Source organism: Mchenga conophoros, linkage group LG17, assembly GCF_057382185.1.
Source record: "Mchenga conophoros isolate Kocher_MC1m ecotype Shallow Benthic linkage group LG17, M_conophoros_male_GT1.1, whole genome shotgun sequence".
Classification (NCBI taxonomy): domain Eukaryota; kingdom Metazoa; phylum Chordata; class Actinopteri; order Cichliformes; family Cichlidae; genus Mchenga; species Mchenga conophoros.
The window spans coordinates 12848263-12864902 of NC_140542.1; the positions used below are offsets into that span (position 1 = coordinate 12848263).

Consider the following 16640-nt stretch of genomic DNA (forward strand, 5'->3'; position numbering starts at 1 on the left):
GAATTCCCAACTGAGGCCCACCTCTCCTGGAGCAGGAAGAGGTGGGCCTCAGGTCCAAGTTGAGACCTTGCTAATGGAGAAGGGGCTCCATGTGGCCTAAGACGCAGCAAATTGTCCACCCTCTTCTACACCCACAGCACATGCTTTGTGGATCAGGCCACAGTCAAAGGGTAATACATTGTCAGTCAGATTCTTGGCTGACCACTGACTTCAGATCTAACAATATTCAGTGTATAATTTCCCAAAACAAATTAAAACAAGAATTTATCGAATTTATCTTAAATGATTTATCCATATGGCTGCCTATTAATGTTTCTTTCTAGGCTTACTGACTCATTGTTGCAGTGGCTTGTTATCTTTTGTATTGAAGGTCAGAAATTAAGTCTGAGCTGTCAGCTAATAGCTGGTTTCAAGACTCCAAAACTAACAGAAAAATAAGGAACAGAACCTGATAACATGACACTTTATGAAAATTGATACTTATTTTTAAATTAGAACCATTTTTTTTTTTCCATACACCATGTTATACACAACCATACAGTAGCTATACTTGGGACACTATCATTGTACTGGAGCCACACAAATGTGATTACTCTTATCCTAAAATTTAGACGTATGCTTTATCCAAACAAATATTAAATACAATAATAATAATTTAAAAGATTAAAATGATCCACTGACTCTACATTACAATCCAATCAAGAGCAGTAAGGCAGTACAGCAATGAAGATGTTCATAACAGGGGCTTCTGTAGTGATGATGAACAATATGGTCTGCATAACAGCTTTTTTTCTACTCGTTTAGCCTCTCCTTCAGCCTTCGAGTCTCACGTGACTTTTAGTAAATGTGACAAGTTGGATTTATTCAGCATTTCGTTATTAGAATATATATCAACAAATACTGGTACAATCAAATTTGGGTTGTACCTTACTTGCATCCAAATCCAATAAGACAGGGTTATTTGAGTGCATGTAAAAACAGAAGTCATGGTCTAATATTAAACTGTCAGAATCAATTTTAAGATTAAGCCAATGTTGACTTTTAGCTTACAGAGACTGAAAGAAGATGAGAAAATGTGATTTAAAAAAGGGACAACTTGGTTTTTTTTTTGAGTGTGATGAGAAGAGAAGAAGAAGAAGAAAAAAAAAAAAAGGAGTTCAGGTTTCCATGTTGGGTATTTATCAAGTTAAAAGTCTAATGAGTAGTTCTTAAAGGCAAATTTGTCCATCACTTTCTGCTCCCTGCTGTTGACTTTCGGCCGAGTTCCCTGGCTCTCTCTGTGGCGGACTCCACAGCACTCATGGTTGACGCCCTCACACCGCCTTGTTCCAGTGTGTGAAGCCCATATATGGTTGTTCCACCTGGCGTGCAGACTTCTGAGCGAAGTTGAGCTGGATGCTTCCCGGAATCACGTAACAACCTCCCAGCACCCTGCAGCAAATAGCAGCTTTCAAATATTATATTTGGACACGCAGGAGTCAGAGCTCTGAAGTGAACTGTTGTAAAACAGAAGTGAGCAAAGTGTTAAACTGACCAGAACAGTCTGAGAGGCAATGCTGTGGGCTAGAGCGCTTGGCATGCCCATTTTAACAGCTCCTTCTGCCAGAGCTTCAGCAAAAAGATACACCTGCAGAGAAGAAGCTCACTGATCAGAATAAAACATGAACTCTGTGTCAGTAAGTCATTAAAGACTCTGGAAAAAGAACAGTTAAAAGAAATCATAAAAAGCCCAAAATTGACATGACATTCATGACCATGGTGAGCTCAGGTAAACCTCTGAGCTCAACTGTGCTCACAGGAAGCTCAACTTCCAGGCAGGTACTACCAGTGACAGTGAAGAATACCACTGATTGACACATGACCTGGGTGTAAATAGATTAGAAGGACACCTAGGCAACTGGAGCCTGGAATATATAAGCAACCGTCATCTTCAAAGCAATGTGTATGGTCTGAGAAATTCATGTTACAATTGTAAACAAGAAGTTACAAAAGCCGCTTTTCCATTAGTACCTATTTTCACCACGGTTTTCAATTAGGTCCCAGTACCTGGTACCAGGGTTCCAAGCGATCCTAACAGGCACCAAGACGTCACCAGACTGCATGCCAGTGATTGGCCGGTTAGGAGTGTCATTTGATGTGTTATGAGAGCATCTCGTTCATGAAAATCAAAACCACCATTTTTGAAACCCAGCAACGGGTTAAATGGCTACCAAAAGCAATGCCATGTTCCCCAAGTCTGACGAAAAGCCACAGAGCGAGCAGCACGTATATTCTTGCCTGAACTTCCACCTTTTTTGTAGTGTTCGAGTTGCATACTAATTACGTCATGTCATGCTCGGACACATTGCTATAACAACAACCACACACATTGGGTTGTACTCTGCTGCAATGGAAAACCAGTCGATCCGAGTAGGTACTAATGGAAAAGCGGCAAAAGACTTCAGATAAAACAAATAAACCAACCAAAAGAAATAAAATCTAGGACACTCACAAAGGCTACTCCGCTCCCGCTCAGCCCAGTATGGATGTCAATCCAGGCTTCAGGTCCCTCCTCCACCAAACCACAGCGATGCAACAAGGAGCGAAGTAGTGCGCCGTCCTCCTGTTTTGCGTGTGATCCTCGAGCAAACAGGAGAGCACCTTCCTGAACTAAACACGGTAGATTTGGCATCAGCCGGATGGCAACAGAGTTCTCAGGAAGGAGCTTGAAGTTAAAAGAGGACAAATATAGATAGATCAGCATTGAAAGTTACAGCTCACCCTAAAATGAAATCTGTGCATGCACATAAGTACAATTAAATAAAAAGAATTAAAATAAAAAATAAAAAAAAAATCAGCAATTAATAAAATGTAACATGCAAGTAAACAATTATAATTTGGCATATTAATAAAGAAAAATGTGCTTTTTCATAAAACATAAGAACAAGAATCATATTTTAGCATTAAAATATCCCCTTTATTAATGAGTTTGTGCACACTGGTGGATTAAGCATTAGAGAACCAAATGATGTTGTAATTACATAGACTGCTAATTTAGGGCAGCTCAGCTGTGGCATAAAGATGTAACTGGGTGATGATCTGATACATGTGAGCACTGTATATATAATTTGTGTGTGTAGTATTAGTTTCAGGTAGGAACTATTTTCTTTCCATACAACTATACCTTTATTTGGAACCTTTATTTGTGCCTCTGCCCATGAAGACAGGCGACTCTACTCTGATGTTCGCTAGCTGCACTCTTCTATTGGTAGATGGAGGTGGTATACAAAAAATACTTGAAAAACTTGAACATGAAACTGCTCAGAGAGATCTGTGGTATTTGAAATAATGGTTCGTGATTTCCATAAAGAGACACTGCTACAGAGTTAATAAAAATATACAAATTGGGGAGCTTTGAGCAACTTATACACAAGAGAAGAGAGACATCTCTGCAGCCATCTCAAAAACTCGTTCACACCATGACAGTACAGACATAAACACACTACAAGCCAAAAGAAGAACACAAATCTGATTCAGTGGTAATCTGTCCCTTAAAAGACACACCAGAAACTATGTGGCACTCACCTCCTCTAACGTTGCTAGTGTTACTCCTGCTGCAACAGATACAATCATGTGTCTGCCAGTGACGTGTTGTGTGACCTCCTTGAGAACTAGCGGAACCAGGTGAGGTTTGACTGCGACAAAGACCACATCAGACCCACAAACCACCTCTATGTTGGAGTGAGTTACAGCAATGCCCAGCTCCTAAAAGCAAGCCGGTGTAATATTACTTAGCCGAAGCACTAGCTCGGACACAAGATCAAATCATGCTGATGGCACACAATTCCTTTATATTGTTAATTTTTGCAGAAGCATTTACATTTCTAGGACTTGGAAGATGTCCTCCAGTATTACAATTATTTGCTTATGACATGATTACAGTTCATGTTGCTTTCTAAAACTCTGCCATGATAACAGACTCAGTGTTGTTTCAGTGATATTAGCAAACCAGTGTTTAATGCCATGCAAAGTGCTGTTTAAGAGTTTAGAGGAGAGGAGTAAACTTTAAATGGTCAATTAATCATTTACTGGGTCAACTTTAAAAAAAAAAAAATCTATTGGATATAATCCAATTATCTATTCAGCAACTTTGTTTCTCTCAACGAACAGTACAAAGTTGCAAAAAGTTATAGAAAATTATTTTTCATTCTCAGGTGAGAAAAGTGTAAAACACTCATCAGTCACCATAAAAATATGCTTTTGGGAAAAAGAAAACAGAAAAACAAAACACTAAAGTGGTCTGACGAGTGATTAAACCCAACAACACAGTTTGCTGACTCATTTTTGGGGAAAGATTCAGCAGACTGAAGCTTAATAACCACAGCTGTCATAGACAGAAAGGTTAGGCCCCAAATCTAAAGTGGTATACATTTCATTTCCAAGCAGTATAAGAATATATAAATGCAAAAACCACCTCTCCAAAGAGCAAATTCATATAACATTCAAATCATTAAATGTTCGTGTAAAAACACACACAAAGTTAACTTAAGTGACAAAAATAACAAGGGGTTAAGAGAAAATGCAGTATTGTTTATTGCGGTGCCCTGTAGTGGCCAGATGCAATAAGGTTTTTATTTCTATTGGTCACAGTGTTGCTAAGATATGACTTTACTTTCTGTTTGTCAGCTTTCCACACTTATGATTAGCTGTGACAGCCAGAAGACCTCCCATGTCAGCTTTAGTGACAACTGAAAAGAAAAAAAAAAACAAACATTTGGGGCTTGTGAAAAATTGTAATACCCCTTCATAAAACCCAGTGGTTTCACACCGGGCTTGAGAAATCCAACGCTTCCTTGTTTTTTAAAATCTAAACTAAACTTTGATGCACTGATCTATTGATGCAAGCCGAAAGACGATGGCCGTAATCTAGGAACTGACTTAAAAAATGATCTCTGACTTCATTAACACTGAGACTGATAAATGGACTCTGGTCAGGACGCGCTTTAATGATCCTTAAAATAACCTTTGACAAGAAACCTTTATGTGGATCTGGTTCAGGCTGACCCAATGAGACCATTTAAGGTGATTTTCAGTAGAAAATACATCGAGTTCAGATTCTGAATTTCAGACATTGTACCTTTCAAAACATGGAGGCATCATTTAATGACTGAATTTCAACCTGTGACCACATTTTAACATGAACTGCTTAGAAAACAGACTGTCTGCAGTTTTGCCTTAAAGTCATGTCAGGTTCACAGTCACATCATCCCCAACATCCCAGCTGTGGCAGACATTTTTTTTTTTTAATAAGGACAAATGATTGATCATTGATCAGTTTTATATACGTTTGATTGAAACAGATTGCTACAATAAAGGGAAGTAAATGTTAGCGGTACAGGAACCTAACTGACAGCCTGACACCTGCATTATTATACAAAGTATTAGCGTTAGAAAGATGGGGAGCACAGATTTTATATTCTGACCAGGTCATAGATCAATGATGTAATCGCCATTTCCATCCCTAAATATAGACGAATGAATGATCGTAAAAGTGCTCATGTTAATTACAAAAAACCCCACATCATCTAACTGGGATTTTAGCATTTTTAAAACAAACTTTTGCAGTTTCATTTACTCCAGTATGTCCTCTGATGGTGACTTTATGAATGAAGAAATGAACGTGGATGTCAGTCAGTCGTTTTAAGTGCAGCAAGAGGGAAGAGAAAGAAACTCAGAGCAGGTTAAGTTCACAGAGTTTACCGATTGACTGACTCAAAGTTTAAGTTAACCGTCTTTCTGGAACAGAAAAGCCAGAATTTTCCTCATCTCAGAGTTAAAAAATTCAGTTGTTAGTAAACCTGATTCCCAGAATAGGGACCATGTCTACGAAAAGGTAAAAATGTTACAAATACTTACGCTGCTTAAAAATAACTGGCTGCTTCACTAGTTTTAGACTGAACTGTAAACTGATCTTCACCATAACTGCTTACTTCAATGCAAAATGATTCACACTGAGAACTTAAATGATAGAACAATAAACAAGATGGAAAAAAACCTCCACAATACCTGAAAGCGTCCCAGATTCCTTGAGGATGGTGCACTAACTTTGACGTTTGCAGGAAGGACATTTCCTACAAAGAGAACATTTATTAAATACTAATGTGTCCTTCATTCCAGTCCTCCTCACTTCTTCAGTTCTCTCTACACTCACCGGATAAGATGCCTTTGGCGATGCCAAACGCCATGTTCCCTGCACCGATAAAGCCAATCTTAAGCTGAGAGTCCATCTCAGGGTCCATTTTGATCTGAAACCAAAGCAGGCAGCAGGTTACAGCAGGAACATCGAGATAACATGATGCCAGTGATTAAAAATCACCATGATGACGCATTTTCCACTGTAACAAGGGTTTCACACGTTGTTGTTTGAAGATATTAAACTGTGTACATTTTACAGACCAAAAATAAATAAACTCAGGGAATGAATCCAGACAAGAATCAACACTAAAAACGTCACCACTCCAAAGACAATCAATTTGTGTTCAGATCTTTGTGTCCATGCATATGAGAAACCCGATTACTATGAGAAATCAGGTTAAAGCAAAAAAACAAAACAAACTCACACATATATGATAAATCCTAGTTGACAGGTGGTCAGTAATCAGATTCCCCTCCCTCCTCCAGTAAAATGCTGCCACAGCCTGGTTTCCCTGTCATAGGTCATTATGAAACGGCATCCTTTACCCAGTTCTGGGTTTGCAGGACAAAAAAAGGCTTAAGTACAGAAACCAGTCAGTGTGCACATCCGATTTCTCTCGTGTTTGGACTGCAGCCTGTATCACTGTATGTGGTCAATGAGCAACTGAATATTGTTGGTTTGACTGAACCTAGAAACACGTGACTCACACTCAACTGCCAGTCTCCCAATTAAACAAAGACAGTCAATAGAAGCGCACATGAAAATATGAATAAACCCCACTAAAGATGCAGTGGAAAAAATAACAGTGGTGTTTGGACACATGTTGCAGAGACAATAATTTAAGTGTTTGTTGGGGTACACCTGGATTAATATAGAATTAAAATTGTTGCGTTTTTGTTGATCGATATTATAGTGTTGTTATTAGTGTTGTACATGTTTCTACACAACATCATACCTACTAATTCAGGAATCTGAATTACCCTTGTAATGGAAACACTTTAATAGGAAGCAGTGTATTTTTGTATATGTAAAAATGTAAATTTGACTATGTTGATACTGAAAGCTTTTCCTATGTTTTGTTTGGAAAATGATTCGAGACCGTTACTTACCTGACAGAATATTAGAAACACCTTATTTCAGTAACTGAGAGAGTCACTCTGACATTACAGTCTTAATGAATATAGAACTGATTGCCAGACAGGTATACTGTATTTAAATTTTAAAAAGTGAGCTACACCTAATATCAGTGTATACTGTAATCCAGATGTATTAAAAAACAAGCAGACTATGACATCATGTAGCATGATCTACTGACTATTATGGCATATTTGGGCCATTTTAAGTTTAATTATGGAGCCAGAGAAAGGGTGTGTTTTCTTGCAAATTTAGTTGTAGTCTGATTTTTTCATAACAAACATACAAGTTCAATATTGGAGTGCATCTGTTTTTGATTTTTTGTAAATCTTTTTCTTCCCATTTTAAATTTGACACTTTAATATTTGAATCTACAGTAATGTGCAAACATCTTGAGTCACCCATCAATACTTTATCTTTTGCTTCCACCCTGCATGTGTGATGCTTTGGGCTCTTCGGTTTCATCAGAAATTGTCTCTGTGGAAGACGGTTTGCCATTGTTAAGGAAGGGAAATCAGGAGGCTGAGGTATGCAAATTAAACAAGAACTAGGTTGAAAATCAGACGCTCGGGTCTTATGAACTGATGAATCTAAATGTGAAATTTTTGGTTCAAATGATGTCCAGAGGAGGTCAGGAAAGAGGTACAAGAGTTAGTGTCTACAGCTATCGGTAAAACATGTGGAGGTTCTGTCATGGTTTAGGGCTGCATTTCAGCCAGTGGTGTTTTTGATCTTGCCAAAACTGCCATAATACCATCAGATTTTGATCCACCATGCAATACTATCAAAAAACCTGACTGGCAACGGCATCATTTTTCAACAGGTCAAAAGCCCAGACACATGGCCAATGCAGTAAAAGCATAACTGGACAATGGAACATAAAATAAATAAATAAATAAATAAATAAAAAAAAGACAATGGGGCGTGATCAGCCATGGACTGATCTCCCCAGAACTTCAACATTACTGAAGCAGTGTGGGATCATCTTAACTGAGGCAAAAAGCAGCAAAAATTTCCTTCAAGACGCCTGGAGATCTATTCTTGAAGACAAAGAAGTCAAAAGGCAATCAAAGCAAATATTGACTTTCAAGCTTGTTAGAGTTGTACAAACTGTTTTTGCCTTATATTCTGTATTTTCATGCATGCTTTGATTTCTCAATAATTCATCACACCCATTTCACATTTTCCTAGCAAAATAACTGAATGAGAAGTGACTCAAGACTTTTGCACATTACTGTATCCCGGTTCTCTCCTTCTAAATTTAGGGCTTTATACTGCCAGAATATTTGAACGTCTTCCCTTTTGAAAGTTGTATAAGTTTATATCTTTAAATTAGAATATTCGACACATTTACTTTCCGAAATTTTGAATTTCCAAGGAATTAATCCCCGTCTTCCCAGGCGCCATATTTCAGTTATTTTAATACCTACAATGGCCCTCCTACGTCATCGTAAATTACATACGACACCGCCTCCACGGTTATCACCCCTACAATTAAATCCAGGTTCTGGGTGGTATTGTCCGGGCAGGGCTGCGGCCAGTGTAGTACTGATGCTTCGCCATCTGACTCTTCTGTCACCTCGTCGTTTCTGTCAGAGTTAACCCCGGGTCCCACCAGAGGGTGTCTGGACTCCATAATAGCGACCATCGTCTTTTCATAGCGCCACCAGCCCTGTATTTTAGTTGGGGCCGGGGAGTCGGGCTCTCGCTTGCACTTGTAGTATGCGCTTTTGAGAAGTTTCCAGCGAAACTTTAATTGGTCCACGGATCTGTGATAACCAGCCGCTGTCATTCTCCTGTGTGCCACTTTGAACAGTTTGTTATTCCTCACTTTCCTTCCGTCTAAGCACTTCTTCATGTCCAGCTCCTTGAGAATTTCCAGAAACAACTCCGTTTCCTTCACGTCCCAGTTCTGCTTCTTGATGCCAGAATCGTCCATTGTTTTAGCAATGCAGTCTCATGAAAACTCACACGAACTAGCGTTCACACGGCTAGGTTGCTAATAGGTGCTAGCATGCCTGCTGTAGCATGAGCTGTTGTGATGTTGCTAGTTTAAAATCTTTAAGCAGTATTTAGCACGGAATCTTCAAAACCGAATCAATAAAAGGATTACAATTCTGCGTTTTAAACCCTCTAAACATGAAGAAAAAAAAAGCCCCGCTCATGCATCTGAATAGGAATAGCTTGAAAATAATCCAGGAGAGATTAGATTAGAAACACAATGCACGTGTTTCTTTTTGACTGGACAACTATAAAGTAACACGGAGTGACACAAACACGATAGCGTGAACAAAACCGGGTAACGCTGGCGGTAGGACATTTATTCACCTGATTTGTGTTTCAGATTTGCTGATATCCGGCGTTTTGGCAACCGCAAACAGAAGTTAAATTTAAACCGTGGATGCACCCAGAGCATACACAGAGCCAACCAGCTGACTCTAGCTCCACTGTTGGTTCGTTTGGTTTTACTTCACTGTCGCTGCTGTTCCAGGTGGGCGGCGCCGCTCAGCATCCTCTGCGAAACATTCCGCGCATACCGGTTTTTTTTCCCGCCGTGTCCAGGACGTTTCAACCGTGAAATAAATGAAACGCACCTTTTTAAAGAACGTCTGCCATTCCATTGGTTGTGGCCTCGTCGTGACGAGAAGCTTTAAACGGGTTGAAGAAAGTTAGTGTCTGTCATTTGAATCAGCTGTGTGAGGGGGACGGGGGCGAGTGTTTTACCTTGTCAAGGACCTCCTTGAACAACAGGTATTTGTTTACAAATTATTCTATTTTATGCATTTAATAGGGCGTTTTTATTTTAACTGTTCATACATTTCGCAAAATATGATAGCTAATTTTTTGTTATTTTTTAATGACTGCAGTATTTTAAAATCGGGGAAAACAACTTAACATTTTTACAGTAAGCTAATTAGCTTCGTTTCCGTCCCGTTTAAGTCATGCAAAAGTGATTATTTGTTAATTAAATGATGTTACTGCAAGTATTCAGCAGAGCGCTGCAGCAGTGGGCATGCCTGGGCAAGCCTCGGTAGGATCTTCATTCAATCAGAGAAATAAATGGTAGTTGTTATTTCCACATTGTCTAATGCAGCAGAAACACTTTATAGTCATATACAGAATGCTAAATGCTAAACATCGTCACAATATTCGTTTAAATATGCACAGATCATCAACAATGTTGAAACCACCTGGCTAATGTTTTGTAGCTGACGGTCTCACCACCAGAACAGCTCTGCCCAGTCCGGACATTTCCATAAATGCCTGAGTGGAATGAGCTCTGGGCAGTTTGGTGCTCGGGTCATTGCCTTGGGCTCTTTGCTAAAGCTGTCCCTGAGCAGGTTTTGCCCTGTGGTTTAGGCACGTTATCAAGGGGTGTTACGATACGACCACCTAACATCCACAGGATTTAAGTTGGTTAAACATTTTTAGTTCTTCTCTCCACTGGTCAATAGTTTCGATGCGTTGGCTGATTTGCTCTGTTGCTTTTTGTACACGGCTCAACAACAAAAAAGAAAATTAAAGCAACACATCAGATCTGAGGGTTAAAAAAAAATCATGCTGCATATCTACACTGATATGAAAATGATCACCTTACAGAGGGCTGAATTCAAAGACATATTGAAAATCAAAGTAAAAAAATGATGCAGCAGGCTAGTCCACTTTGCGGAAATTTTAATTGCAGCTAGTCATAATGGTACTTAGTAATTTGTATGGACCCCTGCCTGCCCCCTGCCCAATGTGCTTGTAAGCATGCCTGACAAGGTCCGGGCATGGTGATGGTATCCTGAGGGAATCTCCTCCCAGATCCGGACAGTCTAAGATGCAACCTGCTGGTGTTCAATTAGTTGAAACATAATGTTCTACAGGTGTTCTACTGGATTAAGGTAAGGAAAGCATGGGGGGCCAGTCAGTAATATCAACTCTGTCCTCCTCCAGGAACTACCTTCATACTCTCGCTACATGAGGCCAGGCAATGTTGTGCAGCAGAGAACATCAGTGGTGGGCCTGCTAATTCTGGTATTCTCTGGCAAATGCCAGTCAGGCTCCATGGTGTGGGCAGTGAGCACAGTGCCCACTAGAGGACGTTGGGTCCTCAGGTCACCCTCATGAAGTCTGTGATTGTTAGTGAGCACGTCCTTCACACCAGGGTCCTGCTGGAGGTCCTTTTATAAGAGTGTGGCAGTGTTTATCCTGTTACTCCTTGCACGAAGGAACAGACACTGATGGGATAAGGACCCTCTACAGCACTGCTCACCTCTGAGTAACTGCCTCCCAAAAGTGATTTAAAAAAAACAAAAAAACAACCCATAAACACACCTAAACTCAGAAGAGTTGAAGCTGCAAAGGGTGGGCCGACATCATATTAAACTCTTTAGATTAAGAGTAGGATGAGAAGTTCTTATGTATGTGAAGGCAGACGAGCAGTTACTTTTGGCAGTATAGTGTGGTTGCAGGGATTATGAGAAATGTATTTCCCATGTTTGATGATTTGCATGCGCACCTTGTCATGTTCTGATCCAGACATGGGTCACCTCATCCACTACCTGCACCTCCTGCTGGCCTGTCAGTGTCTCGCGGTCAACGGGCTGTTTGAGTGGCTGAGGCTGACAGAGGCACCTCGAGCAGCAGCGCCTCTTCAACCAGCTGCAGTGGCTCCAGCACATCTTGCCAAAGACGCTCAGTTTGAGATGGCAACTGCAGATGAGAAGTTTTTAGCTGAGGCAAAGCAGATGGAGCTCAGCCCATTGGACAGCTGTCATTACAGGGTATGTGGGCCTTGAAAATGTGTATTTAATCCAACGGACAAATAAAATGTTTTTGAACAATATTAGGTTTGAGTTTGGAGAAGGCTGGGCAACAGTGTTATTAAGTGTCTTTCATATAAAATTCTCATGGCACAGTTTTCAATACATTGTTTAAACAGAGGAATCATGTTTCTCTGGTTTGTCTCCTCCTGTAGGTGATCGCTCGGCTAAAGTCGAGCTGTGACAGCCTCTCAGAAGAAAAGCTCGCAAAGCTCGGAGTGGAACTGTTTAACTGCCAGGCAGAGATTGAGGGGCGCCAGACGTACCTATGCACAGAGGAGATGGTAAAAATACGATCTTGTAGTACTTGTCAGAAATGGCTTTAAAAATATAATGAAAAAATATATAATGTTGTGTGCTAATCTCAATTTTATGTGTTAGACCATCAAAGAGTGCACAGCAGACATGGATTCAGATACATGGAATGCTTACCACATAGTGAGCAACCGAGCGCGCTCCGTTTGTTATGCAACTCGACAGCAGCTTTTCCGGCGCAGAGCAGAGCACACAGTCAATGCACTCATCTCCACAGCCACCAGCCAGCTAGATGCAATGAAGGACCTGAAGGTAAGGCTGGGTTTAAAAAAAAAATAAATAAAATTATTTTTATTTTGCAAATCAGTGGTTTCTTGGATTCATGGATCATTTTCAAACAGGAGGGCCAGGTAGAGTTGAAAGAACTGACTGCAGCATCACTGGACAAGCTGCTTGAAGGCCACAGTGTTCTGCAGGCTCAACAGGGGAAGCTCCACGAGGGCCAGGAGCAGATGACGAGTTCACTGAGGGACAACCTGGAGCGTCTGGGTCAGGAAAAAGCTCTCATCGCCTCTGGACAGGAGTTGGTAGCTCAGCTCATTCAGGGAATTACACAAAGAATGGGTGAGAATTTTACATTTTTCTGTATTTTTATTCTATTCTGTTAAAATTGACTTTGGGCGCGACTGCAAATAATCCGACATAAAGGCTCTTTTCATGTGCTAACAGTCAAATTGCAGCAGTTTGTAAATGGGTTTACTACTGACCATGGATAAAAGAAACTGTTTGTCAAAGTACTCGAAAATGACCTGATACAGTTCGATGTGCTGAATGACTTCTGGAAGTTTTAACTTTCCCCTTTTAAATAAGATAAAATATTGAACTGCAATTCTCTTTAAGAAAACTCTGTAAACACACCTGATGCCACATCATGTAGCATGGATTTTATTCTTTCTGTCCACCTTATTTTTTTTTATTTTATTTTTTTTATTTTATTTTAGAGAATGTGAGCGAGCATCTTCAAATCCAGGGCTCTGAGGTGCAGGACAGCTACAAGGCGATTGTCAAGGACCTGGCAGATGTAAGACACCAAGCTCAGGACATCTATCAGAAAATTGGTAAATGGCTGAAATCATTTGTAGTTTATAAAACTATCCCCCCCAAGCAATGTGCTTACATATCTTTTTGTATGTGGCTGAGTAGACCACAGTATGATAGAGTTTCTGCAGTATCAGGATCAGACCTCCCAGTACTACACTGACCTGATGAACAAGTTGGAGCGCATGAACAGCACCCTGGGAGGCATGCTGCACTACCTCGATAAGATGCAGAGCCGCATAGAGGACAGGCTTCACATGATCCAGGGCTACCTCGGATGGGCAGGTGAGACACGGCAGCCATAGGGCACACTCCCTTTTTATAGGGTCTTTTCCTGCTACAGAGAAGTTGGATAATTGACTGTCAGCAGGACATATTTAGAAATTAATTCTTTACATTCTCTTTGACTAAAAAAAAAAAGGTTTCTGTATGACTTAAGAATTCTTTTTCTTGTGCTTTTTGCTTGAACAGGTTTAAGTCTGACAGCTATATGGACGTGCATCACACACACAGGCTACTTTGTACTGTGTGCAGTCCTGCTGACATTCCTGCACTGTCCTGGTTTCTCTCGAGCCATGCTGCTGCTAACTGTGCCTCTGAATGCAGTTGCTGAAGTCAACCAGCAGCCAGCGCTGGATCTCACCAGCCTCAGCCTGCTGCTGCTCACTCTGTCTCTGGGTATAAACATAAAGTCACTTATGAGGAAAATACATTAGCTGCAGTTTTCTGAAGCATTTGTCACAGTGTGAATTTTGTTTCTGCAGGTCACTGGTTTGTGAATCAGCTGTGGGCATGCTTCAAGATCACGAAAAAGCTGACCAGTCCACTGCTACTCAGCTCGTGCACCATTGTGGAACCGCAGAAGCAGCCTTGCAAGTGAGTATGTTGCACACTAGAACTGCAACTTGCGTATTGGTCTTTGAAAATGTTCAATTTAACGGACTTCACTGAATGTTAAGGCCATCACCATCTTGGTGTTTTGAAACTGGACATGGAAGAGGGGTGACGTCTGCTTGCTGATGGACACTGGTTGCAGCTATCAATTATAATGTGGACTGGGATTGGGGACCCCTGCTCTATGAGGGCTGGTGTCCCTGCAGGTTTTAGATCTCACCCTGGGTCAACACACCTGAATCACATGATTAGTTCATTACCAAGAACTTCAAGACATGTTGAGAAGGTAATTTATCCATTTAAATCAGCTGTGATGGATCAAGGACACATCTAAAACCTGCAGGGACACCGGCCCTCATGGACTGGGATTGGGGACCCCTGATATAGAGACAGTAATTTATTAAATGAGCACAATGTTGTAGATGTTAAACTTGGCTAATGATTTAATCCGACTCAATCAGAAACTCTTGAGTTCACTGGTCAGTGCTCAAACTGGTAACTGATGATTTGTTCGAGTAAAAAAAATGAATTTTGAACTCTACACGGTCAGTAAGAGCTTCAGGCAGTAGAACATGTATTATTGTCTACACCAAATTAACAATGATTCCTTTTGCATCTATTGGACCTATTTTCTATCCTTTTGTGCTCAGAGATGAAAAAGATGACATCATTGAGGAAGACGACCTATTGAATCCGGACAGCTTTTTATCAGGTGGGAAACACATGCTGAACCTTTTTACAGTGAATCCTGTTCAAGAGCAGTGCTCTTTCTATAAATTCAGCTTCTCAGTTTTGCTGTCAAACATGTTTGTGTTCAGGTGAACTTGGCATATCAGCTGTGTCTCCACCTCAGAGGAAGCTTACGCCAGAGTCGAGGCTTATGGCAGTAATTGGTAAACCAAATCACTCCACTCCCAGGTTTATACCAAAGCCACTTTCTTCAGCGGTAAGCAAACTGAGTTAATGCTTTCAGAAATGCAAAAACTGTATTCTCAGTGCATCACTAGTGGCAAGCAAGACAAATATTGTTTAATTGAAATCTGTTTTAGGCTCTTTGTTACGATATACCCCTGAGTAACCTGGAAGGTGTTTTTGATTCAGTCACTGACTCGTCTGATTTAGGGAATGATTCACGAAGTGCAAGACCCACTCCATCGTTAGTCAGCAACAGGTCAGTAGCTCCAGTTACATGCACATATTTTATTTTTATTTTTTTTTCTGTTTGAAGAGCTAAATTGTTTATATGGACTGTGATTTAATGTACTTTGGTGTGTGTGTGTGTGTGTGTGTGTGTGTAACCCTGACATTTGAAATGAGCATGTCATGTTAGGGATTCTAGCTGCCAGTTCATTGCTATGTTACTGATACCAGTTTTCACTGAAATCATACAGAAATAGAAGTAAGAGTCTCCAAGAGCTTTTGGCCTATAGGAGTTGTTTCAATGTATACTGACCTCATTATTTGAAACTGTGGAATTAATAATTACCCTCCAATATAACCTCATTATAATGAGTAAAGGGGAAATATGAATTGTTAAAGGGCATCTTTCTGTTTTTCTGCCTTCAGCTCAGTGTCAGGCCGTCAGCTGTGCAATGGCCTCACAAAAAGAGGAAAAGTCTGTAAGAAGAGAGCCGTGCCAGGACAGGAGTACTGCAGAGTCCACGAAGGGGGGCACTCCTCGTATGTCCAGTTTTAACAGGCTCAGCCGTCTTTGTTGTCTGTAAAAACTGTATACAGTAATGAAATATTGTTTTTACTAAGTTCTGTCTGCACTGCAGACAGCAGTAAGATTGCTGAATGAAAATTACATCTGTAGATATTTTAAATGTTTTTAGACGTTTATTTAGCTTTCGTGTTTAATAAAAATGAAAACTTATCAAAATTAGCTTTGTCAGAGTATGTGCATGTACACACAAGGAACTGGGCTCAGTTTTTTCTTAATTCCATGCTCTTTATTGCTTTCAATGTACCTAAGAGAACATGGAAACAGACAGTAGCAATGTGCCACAGATGAACATGTATAGCCTATTCATAGTGGTGGGTAACTGGTTCTATATATAGATGGAGGGAGAGAGTTATGTGAATTTGTATAGTATATTTTTTTTTCTCTCATTTCTTTTCTAAATGTACTTGTATATTGTTCACATGTTGAAATAAATTACCTATCAATCAATCAATCAATTTGAGTATGTGTAATATAGGTATAACCAAAGAGTATTTACTGCATGGTTTGTTTCAGTAAAAGCTGTGGTGGACGTTTTAGTAGAGACAACATG

General features: G+C 40.2%; 2 protein-coding genes across 8 annotated transcripts; one reads left to right on the forward strand and one right to left on the reverse strand.

Annotated features, from left to right (window-relative positions):
• Positions 1-463: 463 nt before the first annotated feature.
• Positions 464-11903, reverse strand: pycr3 (pyrroline-5-carboxylate reductase 3). 5 transcript variants are annotated; one of them, XM_085252425.1, is made up of 8 exons: positions 8802-9613; positions 6600-6686; positions 6191-6284; positions 6046-6110; positions 3565-3744; positions 2492-2704; positions 1535-1627; positions 464-1431 (listed from the first exon to the last, which is right to left on the reverse strand). In XM_085252425.1, the coding sequence occupies exons 1-8, from the start codon at positions 9246-9248 to the stop codon at positions 1228-1230; spliced, it is 1383 nt and encodes a 460-aa protein (XP_085108551.1). In that variant the 5' UTR covers positions 9249-9613; the 3' UTR covers positions 464-1227. The 5 variants fall into 5 exon arrangements, with proteins under 5 accessions (XP_085108551.1, XP_085108554.1, XP_085108555.1 ...); XM_085252428.1 differs by lacking the exons at positions 6600-6686; positions 8802-9613 and adding an exon at positions 11814-11903; XM_085252429.1 differs by lacking the exons at positions 6600-6686; positions 8802-9613 and adding an exon at positions 9638-9881.
• Positions 9630-16537, forward strand: LOC146555144 (protein brambleberry-like). 3 transcript variants are annotated; one of them, XM_085252424.1, is made up of 13 exons: positions 9630-10060; positions 11834-12078; positions 12273-12401; positions 12499-12684; positions 12774-12996; positions 13374-13490; positions 13576-13755; positions 13942-14148; positions 14235-14346; positions 15015-15076; positions 15183-15310; positions 15466-15535; positions 15931-16030. In XM_085252424.1, the coding sequence occupies exons 2-12, from the start codon at positions 11836-11838 to the stop codon at positions 15484-15486; spliced, it is 1608 nt and encodes a 535-aa protein (XP_085108550.1). In that variant the 5' UTR covers positions 9630-10060; positions 11834-11835; the 3' UTR covers positions 15487-15535; positions 15931-16030. The 3 variants fall into 3 exon arrangements, with proteins under 3 accessions (XP_085108550.1, XP_085108548.1, XP_085108549.1); XM_085252422.1 differs by having other exon boundaries at positions 9631-10060; positions 15414-15535; positions 15931-16537; XM_085252423.1 differs by having other exon boundaries at positions 9631-10060; positions 15487-15535; positions 15931-16069.
• Positions 16538-16640: the final 103 nt, after the last annotated feature.

Coding starts and splice junctions, on each gene's coding strand:
- LOC146555144 (XM_085252422.1), top strand. CDS start 11,836: ATGGGTCACCTCATCCACTACCTGCACCTCCTGCTGGCCTGTCAGTGT. Junction 12,079..12,272: donor TGGACAGCTGTCATTACAGG/GTATGTGGGCCT, acceptor CTCCTCCTGTAG/GTGATCGCTCGGCTAAAGTC. Junction 13,756..13,941: donor GGGCTACCTCGGATGGGCAG/GTGAGACACGGC, acceptor TTGCTTGAACAG/GTTTAAGTCTGACAGCTATA.
- pycr3 (XM_085252425.1), bottom strand. CDS start 9,248: ATGGACGATTCTGGCATCAAGAAGCAGAACTGGGACGTGAAGGAAACG. Junction 6,111..6,190: donor CGCCAAAGGCATCTTATCCG/GTGAGTGTAGAG, acceptor TTCTCTTTGTAG/GAAATGTCCTTCCTGCAAAC. Junction 3,745..6,045: donor GGAATCTGGGACGCTTTCAG/GTATTGTGGAGG, acceptor GCTTGCTTTTAG/GAGCTGGGCATTGCTGTAAC.